This window comes from Centropristis striata, chromosome 12, assembly GCF_030273125.1.
Source record: "Centropristis striata isolate RG_2023a ecotype Rhode Island chromosome 12, C.striata_1.0, whole genome shotgun sequence".
In the NCBI taxonomy this organism is placed as follows: Eukaryota; Metazoa; Chordata; class Actinopteri; order Perciformes; family Serranidae; genus Centropristis; species Centropristis striata.
In genome coordinates, this window is record NC_081528.1 from 20,016,259 (window position 1) to 20,029,011 (window position 12,753).

Here is a 12,753-nt window from a genome sequence, read left to right on the forward strand (position 1 = left end):
GCTTACAAAGTTAGTTTCTGTAATTTGAAGGAAACTAAAAACAAGTTCAGGGGCGAGGGCTCTTGTTCCTGTGGAGTTTAAATTGCATTTTGTGCAGAAGTGTCTGCTCAATAAATGTAATGTTAACTGTCCTCACACACATTGCATCAGACGGGTAACTTATTATCGGACCATTGTTTTCTTCAATTTCTTGTTCATTTTAATGCCTGGTACAGCTAAAGGTACATTTTTTTGGACACATATAATGATAACAACAAAAATAGCTCATAAGAGTTAAATTTAATATCTGGTATCTAGACATTTTCCATGTTTTTCTTGATACAATTATTTGGTTATTATCAAGAAAACTATGGAAATGTCTACATATCAGCTCCTAAATTAAACTCTTATGAGCTATTTTTGTTGTTATCATTATATTTGTCAAAACAAATGTACCTGTAGTTGTACCAGGCATTAAAATGAACACGAAATAACAGAAACCAAGGGTGGTCTAATAATATTTTCCATTTTTTGGATTTTGGACTGACTAAACGGCATTTAAATGCATCACCTTGATGTTTAATAACCATTTTTCACTATTTTCAGAAATGTAATTGACCAGATGATTAATCGCTCTACTGTAATCGAGAGAATAATCATCAGATTAATCGATGATTTGATAGTGTGATGATAGTGAATTGTTAGTTGCAGCCCCAATATATTACAAAAAATGAATTTTAAAAATTCAATTTTAAAAGATACAAGTTACCCGTTTGATAGAGATGGTGGAACACTTTCTTGAACAGAATGAAGTCATGTTTTAAAGAGGAGCTGAAGTCGCTTGTCATGAAATGGAGCAGGTCAGTGATGATGTGGAGGAGGGATGACGGGATAAAGCTGAGCTGGATTGAGGTGGACTTGCTGGGAGACAGATGTTCCACCATAATCCCCGGGCTTTAGAGAAGGGATGCAGTGATGATGGAGGGAAAGGTTGGGAAAACCAGCTCTGGCTGTGAACCCGCTCAGAAGATTTGTTGTGGGTAAAAAAGTATGTAGAGGGAAATCGATAAGAGAGGAAGTTCAAAATAAAATCTTTCTGATTTAGAAGCACAGACATGGCAGGTTTATGTTGCAGCAGAGATGTACAGTACAGTATATGAACAAGGAGGAGAGCAGGAATTGAAAATGCCACTTCATCAGCTGTCCAGAAACATGTAAGTTTGATTTGCAGGCTTGCTGAGAGCATACAGGTACATCTATAATCCCTGCAGGAGAGACACTTAATCACTCCTCAGGGGGCGGGGCATTTACAGAAGATTTCAGGCACAACACTTTACATTTTCAGCCTAATGTAGTGACTATACTGCTTTATATTCTTCTCCATATATTGCACAGCTGCATTGATTAGTTAACTAATCAATTACTGGAGTTTCAGGAAAATAATGTCCAACTATTTTGATGATCAATCCCCTGGTAAAGTAATGTTTCATGCAAAAATAGCAAAAAATGCTGTTTTCACCCTTTCAAATATAGAGATTTCTGCTTTTCTTTGAATATACAGTCATGGAAAAAAATATTAGACCCCTTTTTTTTTACGTCATGTTCATTTTAATACCTAGTACAACTAAAGGTACATTTGTTTGGACAAATATAACCATTACAACAAAAATAGCTCATAAGAGTTTAATTTAAGCTGATATCTAAACATTTTCCATGTTTTTCTAGATAATAACCAAAGTCATTATCAAGAAAACAGAAACCAAGGGTGGTCTAATAATATTTTCCATTTTTTTGGATTTTGGACTGACTAAACGGCATGTAAATGCATCACCTTGATGTTTAATAACCATTTTTCACTATTTTCAGAAATGTAATTGACCAGATGATTAATCTCTTTACTGTAATCGAGAGAATAATCATCAGATCAATCGATAGTGATGATAGTGAATTGTTAGTTGCAGCCCCAATATATACTGGTTGATAGTTATTAATTTTTAAGTAGAAATGTATTAATGTCAGAATACAGATGAGAGCCCAGTGTAATAAAATCCCAAGATTATTTTTGGCCCACTGTCAGGCTGCAGCTGGTGCATCACAAAAAGCCCAACATGCATCAGACGATGGCTCTGAGGCAGCACATTACTGCTCTGCATTAGAGCATGCAGCTCACTCTAACACTGGAGTCATTTAGAGGTTGTGTTATTAAACAGTGCAACAAATCACAAGTATTAAGGTTAAATTATTCAAGCACAGCATTTAGATTTCACCAGTAGGTGGCGGTACAGACCAAGTACCATTTACTGCCCACTATCACTGCATTGCACCCAATTAACTGGTATGACACAGCCAACTAACCTAAATCATAATCTCTCTGTGGCACGGGCAATAATTTACACACTCATAAGTCTTTGCACTCCTTCCACTATGTCTCATAAAGCTTCATGCACACATACAGATCAGCTGTATTGAAGTCTTGTTTTGATACACATTAAGTTTAGTATCTAGTTTCTTAACTATTTTTTATTTTAATAGCTGAAGTGCCAGGCAGCAAACAGCTGAAACTCCACCCCGGGGTCTTCCCTCTGAATTTAATTGTTCTCTTTTACAGTGGCAGGAAAAGAGAAGAAGTTAGTTTTCTTCCCCAGTCCTGTATTCACATGTGGCCAGTTGAGCGGCACTCTCAGAGTGGCACAGCAGTCAGTGGACATTACTGAGGCGCTGGGCTCCGACAATGAATTCAGTTAATCATCGCAGCAGCAGCAGCAGCAGCAGCGATGCAATGTGGCTGTTTGAAAGGTTACTATCTGCCTGGGTGGTACACTATCCACACAGTCACCAAGTGCATAACTGGTCCACTGCATTACGTCCACAGGTATCGTTTGGTAATAAGGCCTGAGAGGATATTTTTTTCAACTTAGTGGTAGAAAGTCTTCCACTCAGTAGTCAGAAGTTAGTGAAAAAGAGAAATCTTGTGCCAGACAGGAAGACTGGAAGTCACAGCCCCTTCCGTCTGTGTTTTGGCACCTTCAAACGTTTTCCTGTGTGTGCCAGCCAGTGTCTGTCTGTATGCCCCACTGATATTGTATTTGACATTTAAGCAGTGGCACATCGCAAGCTTAGACGCACACTGTGGGCCATTAGTATGTTGATGAGTCACTGATTTGTTTGGGCGGCTTCTCAATTTTTTTTTGGCATCTGGAGAAATTTTAAAGATTTTGCTTTTCCAACCTTCGTGCATCCTTAGGGACATTTTGAGGTTTTTACTTTTTACTTCTTTTTTTTTTTTAGTTTGGCTGTCTTAATGCATATAGCTTTAATTTGGCATGGTTTGAGTTATATTTTTAATTTTGGAAGTTCAACACCAGCTCCTATAAAGTCTGTAATAAAGTGTGAAGCCAAAACACAGACACCCAGAACCTGAACAGAATGTCCTATTGAAGGTTTGATCCAATGGCCATTACAGCATAAAGTCATGCATAATATTATTTGAGACTTTCAATCTGGAGCCCTGGCTTCAGAATGATAGTTTTTACTATTTTCAACCAGATTGAGCCATTTCCTCATATTTGCCCTATGGGGAAAATACATGCTATTTTCCACATTTCCACAGAGTTTTTTTTTACTGCTGTATTATGGAGCACTGCAGAGTCTTATGCAATGCATCAAAATATATGTAAAAAGATAATAAAAAAGCCCAAGCTGGCATTTAGTAGACAGAAAATATTTCAATTTATGCGTTGTATAATGCAGCAGCATTATGTAGACAAACTGGCAATTAAACGGTTAAATTCTAGAAAATGAATGAATAGTTGGTTGTTATGATGGGGACTGATGTTGACTGTAAGATTTAACTCAATGAAAGTGGAAAATTATATTTATATATACAGCTCTGGATTTTAAAAAAAATAAATCAGCATCTCTACATATATGGCAGCCAGTCCACTCCAGTGTTTGTTCGATTCCAACAAAAGCCTCCTCGTTCTTCTTTATGAGACACTGATCAGCTGATCATCTGAACTAGATCTTGTTTTATGAGGGAGATAATAAAAACCTCTTCCTAAGTTAAAATATTAGTGTTGTGTTGTTTAAAAATGAATATGAACATGTTTTCCTTGCATTATTCGAGGTCTGAAAACACTGCATCCTTTTTGTTACTTGACCAGTTGTCATTTTCTGCCAATAAATGCTATAAATGGCAATAGTTTAATTTCAAATTTGAGAGAAATGTCAGCACTTTACAGAATGAAACAAAAAAGTTAAGTTTACTCAAATGCATACCTATAAAAAGTAAAACCAGCAAAACTTGTCATTTTGCAGTGGTCTCTTAATTTTTTACAGAGCTGTTTATAATTCTATGGCAGTTTTTTGACCTGGGCATTTTGTCTTCTCAGGTAACATAATAGATTTTATTGGTTCATATTAGAGATAGACTGATATATCGACAGACTGATATGTTGAAACCGATATTTGCGTTTTTTACTTGAATCGGCATCGGCCAATACGTGCGTGCGTTCGCCGATCAATGATCCCATTTCACTGAGCCAACAGCAGGCAAGGCTCAGTGCAACATCTGCCGTTCTCTGGTGAGCTGCTGCTGATACCAGAAAAAAGAAAAACACATCAAATATGTGGATCATCTGAGGCGCCACCACCTCGAGGCATAGAACAACATACACATTGTTTGCTATCCAGCTGTTAATATGTTTTGTTTATTTTGTTAATAAATCTTATTTTTTTGTTTAAATTGAGACTTTTATCATGTAAATGGATGGAGAAAAGGCAATATCAGCTTCAAGAATCGGACCAAAAAAATCAGCAGCACATATCAAGGATCAGTTAAGACTGATGTCAAAATAATCGGTATTGGCATCTGCCTTAAAAAAAACCCGTATCAGTCAACCTTTAGTTCATATCGACCTTTCACAGACATATTGGGTCTTATTGGTATTGGCGTATATGTTTCTGATATGTGCCAATATAAAAGCCTTTTTTACAGAACATATAACACAGAAACCTACGCTTCTAGTTATTTGGAAATTATGTCTAATAGCTATTTATTTCGTTTTTTTATTCATTCTTAATTTAAATGTTCAGCGATTGACTGATACTCAGCATACAGGACTGTTTAACTCCTGCTTTTATTTTTATTTATTCCTTTCTTTCTCAGTGTTAATGTCTGGAATTGTTTGTTTTTTTAAAGATTTTTTTTGGCCATTTTCAAGGCTTTATTGAGAGTAACAGAGTGAAAGGGGGAGACAGAGGGGAAGACATGCGGGGAAAGGGCTCCGAGTCGGATTCGAACCCGGGCCGCCCGCTCACGAGGACAATGCCTCTATGGTACGCGCTCTACCAGGTGTGCCAACGGGGCGCCCCATGTCTGGAATTGTTTGACAAGGTGATAGACGATATGTATAGTGTACATCCCTGATTCCAAACACGTAAGGACACTGAAAACTATAATATAAGCAGAATGCAGTCACGAACAAATCCTTTGCACCGACAGTCAATAAAATACAGTTCAAAGACAAGATATCTAGTGCTCAAACTGGGAGCAAAATATTTACTCTTATTCTGAATTTGATGTCTTCTGTTTGTATTTAAACTTTATTTTTAAGGGGTGCAGAAGGGTTAAGCTATAAAAAAAATTTCCAAGGCCTGTGCATGTCTTGCAGAAGAGTGATCTCCATATGCCCCTTTGTTTATTATTGCATAACAGCAGAGTGCTCTACCAGTTTGGTAAAAAAAAAAGCTCCTGTTTTTGCCCGAACCACTGGTTTCATCGGTCAGACCAGCTCTATTAATAGACGAGGGACCTACCTCAGTGAGACTGAACAGGCAGAAAGAGAAGACTGCTTTTGAAGCAGAACCATCCATCTCTTCCTGAAGCAAGCATCTGCACTGGCAGGAGCAAAACAATAGCAAGGAAGGAAGGAAGTGGTAAATAATTGAGCTCCGGAACAAAGCTCAGAAGATGAGGCTCGAAAATTTTCAGCTTCCAGTCGGAGCAATAACTGTGAATCAGCCTGCAAAACTGAAAGGCTTCTGACGATACTCTGTTTATTAGTTTGTCATTGTTAAGTAGGAAACACAAACCTTTGGGAACTTTGCTCCACAAAGACACATCATGATACAGATACATCAAGACACACGTTGATAAAACATTATTGCCCCCTGGATAGTGGAAATGTGATTGCGAATAGAAAGAGGTTTGAAGCTTTTGACTGTTGAGGTTGTTTGTGGGGGTGTGACACCTTTAGTTTATTGCTATTTGTCTCTAGCGCCCGTGAAGTAGCCACAGAGCTGCCATAGAACAGTAAAAGTGGTGCTCACACAGTAACCACGCACAAACTGATGCAAAGTGTTTTGCAAGCAAACAAAACATGAATATACAGAAACTGATAAGATCAACAGAATCCCTGGATGTGGACTGAAAAAACAGGTTTATATAAGGACAAACTCATCACCTATAAGACAGATAAGATAGTGATTTAAAAGATTACTTTAAGTTCGCCATGCCAGCTCCCTCGGCAGCAGAGTGCCCTCGCACAATAAAGACTGGTCACCTCTGATTTTCGCCTGGATTTTTGAGTGTCCCGGAAGATCTCAGGCCGTGCTCCAGGCAGCTCATAAGGGCTTTGAATAACAGTGTTTCCTGCCAGCATCTGCATACTCGTGTCTCCTTCAGAGCATAAAGACAAGGCCTTTGTACTTCCCCCTCGACGATGCAGCAGCCTCTCTTCTGACTTCCAAAACAGCCTGCGTTTTCCTTGTCAGTCAAATGGGGGCCAGTGTTGTTTTATTTCAGATAACATGATGAAATCAGTAGAAACTGTACTTCATAAATATCATCAATCCACCTGATTCAGCTTTCACTTTCTATTTGTGGCAGCAAATTTGGTTTGGGGTATGTGGGATGTAATTTAGATCAAAGTAGTGACCAATCAGATAAAAGGGGAACTCGTTCATTTTTTGAAAATTGTACATATATAAAGGCATATTTTACTGTACTGCAACACAAATCTTAATTAGCTGGATGATACTGTGAGGTTGTGTAACACCATTATAAGACAATTATTGTTCAAAGGACAATGACAAAAACATATCCCTCCCCAGGCTCTTACCACTGGCAGTATCCCAGGCTTCATTGATGTGGTAATGAACCTGAATTCTCCTGCACTGCTGGAAGACAACCTCATTTGGCAGGCCAAAACAGCAGGGAAGAGGATGGTCTTCTACGGAGATGACACCTGGGTGCGACTCTTCCCCAAACACTTCATGGAGTACGATGGCACGACCTCCTTCTTTGTATCCGACTACACCGAGGTAGGTGTGAGTCAAATGTAAAAGATGTGAGAGATGTAGTTTCCTGCGAATATCAAAGGATTAAAGTATGTGGTGGCAGATATGACACAGGCATTTTAAAACGATGAGAACTCATGTTTGTTAATAAGAAACAGAAAAAAGGGAGAGCAAGGAAAACCTGTGTAATTATCAAATCCTCTCATCCTGACTCTGAATATTCATGAAGCAACCTGAATTATGTTTTTCTATGAAAAAATGTTTTACCTGCATCTTATCACGATGTCATTCAGGCTCAAGTTCCTCAAGTTTTATAGACTGATTTTACCTTTTTTAAACCAACACATGGAGTAAAGACTGTACATGTATTTAGAGCTGCAACAATTATTCGAATAATCGAACAATAATCGATTATTAAATTAATTGTCAACTATTTTGATAATCGAATAATTGGTTTGGTTTTTATAAAGACAATAAGTCCAAATTCTCTTATTTCAGCTTCTTCAATGTGAATATTTCTGGTTTCTTTGTTCTTTTATGACAATAAACTGAATATCTCTTTGGTTTGTGGACAAAACAAGAGATTTCAGGACGTCATCTTGTGGTTTGGGAGACACTGGTTGATATTTTTATACATTTTATTGACCAAACAACTAAGTGATTAATCATTTAAATAATCAACAGTAATAATGATATAATGAAAATAATCGTTAGTTGCAGCCCTAAATGTATTAATGTTTAATTAAATGCACAGTATATAATTACTGTGTCATCAAAATGCTGATTTTGTTAAGTAGTGTAGGATCTAATGGGATATTGTCATCGTTGTCATACAACCACCATTGTTGATGAAAATCTATCTAATGTGACTCAGGCTGAAATAATGTTTATAGACAAGTGAAAGGTCATTCACGTTACAAATAGGCAGAGTGGAATCTTGTGAAATGCCAACAAAAAAGTTAGCTAATAATATTATAATAGGGCTACGTAGTGGGGTAGCGGTTATCCCTCTTGCGTCACAGCAAGAGGGTCGCTGGTTCGACTCCGGCCTGCAGCTCTTCTGTGTGGAGTTTACATGTTCTCCCTGTGACAGTGTGACCAGGTACTCCAGCTTCCTCCCACAGTCCAAAAACATGCACTTAGGTTTAATTGGTGACTCTAAATTGCCCGTAGGAGTGAATGAGAGCGTGATCTATCTGTCTCTATGTGGCAGCCCTGTGATAGTCTGGAGACCAAGGTTATAATAGTTTTGTTGTTTTCATTAGTTTTAGTTTTAATTTCGTTGTCAATTTTTGTTATCAAATTCAGTTCGTTTTAATGAGTTTTTAGAGTGTGTTTGCTAATTTTAATTAGTTTTTATTTTTGCAAAATGCTTAGTTTTAGTTTATTTTTTATTAGTTTTAGTTTTTTTTTGTAATGGGGTATTTGTTGGGTGCCAGATTCAATAAGATCACTATAAATGTTGCCTTTATTTCCTTTGTCTTATCCATCTCAGCCCCAATAAGTTTATTAAGTCATAAAACCAAATAGATTAAATAAATTTCATATCAACCAAAAAGGTTTACGTATGAAAAAAGTTGACAAAGACGAAAACTAAGGACATTTTCACTATAATTTTAGTTTTGTAACCACAAAATACAGTTTCAGTTAGTTATCGTTTTTTTCTAAAAACTCTTGTTTTTATTTATATTTCAGTTAACGAAAAATATTTTTTCAATTCTAGTTTTTGTTATTTCCTGTCCAGGGTGTACCCCACCTCTCGCCCAATGTCAGCTGAGATCGGCTCCAGCCCCCCGAGACCTGACTGTGGTTAAGCGGTTAAGGATAATGAATGAATAATATTATAATAATAATGATATGGGTACATTAACTTTCTACCTTGCCAATAAATGCAAGTGGGTCTATCTGTGGACACTACTGGAGTTTAGTTATGTTAAGGTTTAGGCACTTTAAGTTAGGTTTAGGGACAAAAAGGACTTGGTTAGGTTTAGGAAAAGTTCTTGGTTAGGGTTACGCCTGGATTCCACTGGATGCGTAACGACTCCGACAGGGGTCTGTCCGCAACGGCTGCGTATCTACGCAGTCCATCAACACCCACCGGATCCGTCTGTGTCGGAGCTGTTGCGGACAGCAGAGTCCCGAGGACGCACGAGATCTCGCGAATTCAATTGATATAACTGGAAGATAATCAACATCTCCTCGTTAATGACTGGAGACAAATCCAGCGACTCCGTCTTAACGAGCGCTAACGAGGTCGGCCGGCTTGTTAACGAGCCGGCCGACCTCGTTAGCGAACCCGAGGTATTTTATTTTGAAAATATACCGGTGTTTTATTTTGTGTCTGTGCAAGACTTCCTGTCCCGAACGATCTGCTCTGTGCTGAATTTATGCGTAGTGCTCCGTCGTCCGACAAAAATAGAAGCTCTGCGCAAGTGTTGCGAGGGCTGTCGGATGGCCCTGCGTTGTCGGACTCATTACGCAGCGGATCTGCAGTCGGTGGAATCTCACACATTGATTATAATGGGTGCGTAACGGCTCCGACGACGGATCTGCAGCCATTACGCATCCAGTGGAATCCAGGCGTTAGAATAACTATGTTATTCTGGAAGTAATCTCGGGGTGAGTCGTGTAGTAAAGATCCTTCTCATGAAATGAGCCAACTAGCCATACTGCTACTGCAGCTATTGTTTGCTTACATAATGTGAACTTGTCAACTTACCATGTTTTATTTCATGATAGTTACTCTTAACGCGTATCATTTTGTGTTTCCTGTGTTTTCATGGAAGTTAAAGCAACTAGAGGAGCTAAATGTGACACCTTTGACAGGTGACCAAGTGTAACACAGATTTCTCTGGGGTTGAATATTGTTGGATACATTAGGGATAATACAATTACAACTATGTGACCCCAAATTAAAGGTTTGGGGTCACATAGAAATGTCTTTATTTTTGAAAGAAAAGCAAAAAAAAAAAAATTTTAAATAACAGACATGCAGTCTAGACATTGTTAATGTGCTAAATGAGTGGTAAAGCTGTAAATGGCTGATTCTCTTATGAAATATCTATTATATATTGTCCGCAACCATCACTAATTGACCATTAAAACACCTGGACATTATGTTAGCACAACTCAGAACTGTTTGTGCTGATTTGGGAAGCAATCAAATGATCCTCTATCAGGCTGGGTGAGTATCTAGAGGTAAAGTTGGCGATTTGTACAGGCTAAAATTATTATTTCTACCCTTGTCAATATCTTTATACTATATTTTTGATTCATTTTGTAGCTCATTTAATGAATAAAACAACAACAACACAGACATTTTCTGGGTGACCCCAAACTTTTGATCACTTGTGTATAAGATGTAATGCAAAAATGGCATATTATACCTTTAAGCTGTAGCTTATGTGTCTGTTGTGTGGGATCTGCTCTGTGTGTTTGTAAAGGACTCAGTCATTGCATTATCTAAGAGGCCAAGTGATCAGCATTAGAGAGATGAAGGCAGCTGAGCTACCAGGGAGGCACAGAGATGAGATCACACAAAAGCTGCTCTTCAATTAGCTCCGTATGCCACAGCTACAAATGTAGTGTAATATTTGCCTGATGATAATCAGATAATCATCAGACTCTATCACAGCTTTGGATGAAGCTCCTCTCAGCTAAGTTTGTTTGCTCTAGGGGGAGATTTTGAATAATATCAACCTAAATTGGATATCAGTTGAAATCCTGTAGATCAGTAAATGTGTATCTCTGACGCATCATGTCTCCCACGTAGGTTGACAACAATGTGACCCGTCACTTGGATAGCACCCTAAAGAGAGACGACTGGGACATCCTGATCCTCCACTACCTGGGCCTCGACCACATCGGTCACATCAGTGGACCCCACAGTTCTCTCATCCAGCCCAAACTACTGGAGATGGATGACATCCTGAAAAAGATTCACAGCGCCCTCATTCCAAAGGTAATTACTGATCCAAATCTCTATTTATATGCCGTGGTGCATTTCCATGTTCTGTTTAAGATTTTATTTTCTGAGATTTTATTCCTGCAGTGTGAAATTTGTTGCAGTTTGTCTTGTTTCCAAATGAAGCGGGTTTCACTCGCCTAAAAGCCCCTAATTTGAATACGAGCAGTCCGGAGCCAGCTTTTGTCGGGACCTTTTCCGTCCCTGTTGAAGAGCAGGGTCTTTTTCTCCCCTGGTTACCGATTGGGTAGATAGCTAAGCGGGATGTGACGTAGTACTCTACATGGCAACAACACACGCCATTTGTAAAAGATGGTAAAGCAGTGTTCCCAACTTAGTGACTTTGTTGCCGAATTTAGTGACTTTTCAGACCCCCTTAGTGACTATTTTTCAAGAAAGCGACTGGAGACAAATCCAGCGACTCCTTCTTACTCTTCTTAATGAGCCGCCAATGAGCCGGAGGCCGGCTTGTTAAGAAGAGCCGCCGTTAGCGGCAGTTAGCTACAGTTAGCTCTGTAGCAGTACAGTGTGTATGTGCTGCTGCTACAGGAGGTGTTCACTTAGCGATCTCTGTTTGTTTACAACAAGCACCGGACACACTGTTAGCGATGCCGTTAATTAACAATCACTATGTTTATGATCAGCGGAGACTTCTTTGTGCATAATTAGCCATGCTGCTTTCAGCAGCTGACGTTGTGCACAGTTAGTGACGGTGAAAACCATACGTCACCTCCGGAGTCTCTAAATCCCTCTGGGGGCTAACTTGTAGTGGAGACACATGCAGAGTGAGAGGACTTTTGAGAGTGTGACACAGAGGGGGACTTTCCCGGTGACCACTTTTCCCCCTAGCAGAAACACGGCTAAAGTGTCATAAAAGTTCTTAAAATTTTAATTTTGTCTTTTAAAGGTGCTCTAATTAATATTTTTTTTTACAATAACAAAGGTTCAAATGACTTTGTGTAATGTGAGAGGGGTTGCTTATTGTGAGGAAGATACACATTTCATTGCATTTGTGCAACAAACTAGTAAATGTGGTGGAGCATTTAGCAACTGATGAGCCAGACTACTCCCCAAAGGAGGAGACGACCAAAGCCGAGCTAAAAGGAGAGTGAATGCTGGCCTTACATCTGTCAGGTGGAAAGTGAAAAGTTATTTTTCTCAGAGTATGCTTAATGTGTAAAGAGGTAACTCTTTGCCAGCATTTATGGCATATCAATTAAGCTGAAACCTTTAGTTAGTTGACAGGGGAAAAAAAGTTCATATTTTGATAGTTGAATAATCATTGCCAATGACAAATATTTACCAGTTCCAGCATCAGTAGTGATAGTTTGCAACTTTTCTTTGTCTGAAGGGTTAGAGAACAAAATATATTCATGTTTTGTAGTTTTGGTCAGACAAAACAAGCGATTTGGTCACATCGAGCTTCAAAATTGTGATTGACATTCATACTATTTTTGACATTTAATGGACCATTAATCCATCAACTTCTAACAGCGTTGTAAGGCAGACTT

The 12,753-nt window shown here is 38.6% G+C and overlaps 1 protein-coding gene across 2 annotated transcripts in view; it reads left to right on the forward strand.

Annotated features, from left to right (window-relative positions):
- The window catches only part of pigg (phosphatidylinositol glycan anchor biosynthesis class G), a 127,222-nt gene that overhangs the window by 6,738 nt on the left and 107,731 nt on the right, over positions 1–12,753 (forward strand). For both annotated transcript variants that reach the window (XM_059346139.1, XM_059346140.1), the window contains exons 3-4: positions 7,093–7,302; positions 11,051–11,239. In XM_059346139.1, coding sequence (XP_059202122.1) covers positions 7,093–7,302; positions 11,051–11,239 — 399 coding nt within the window. The remainder of the gene's footprint in view (positions 1–7,092; positions 7,303–11,050; positions 11,240–12,753) is intronic.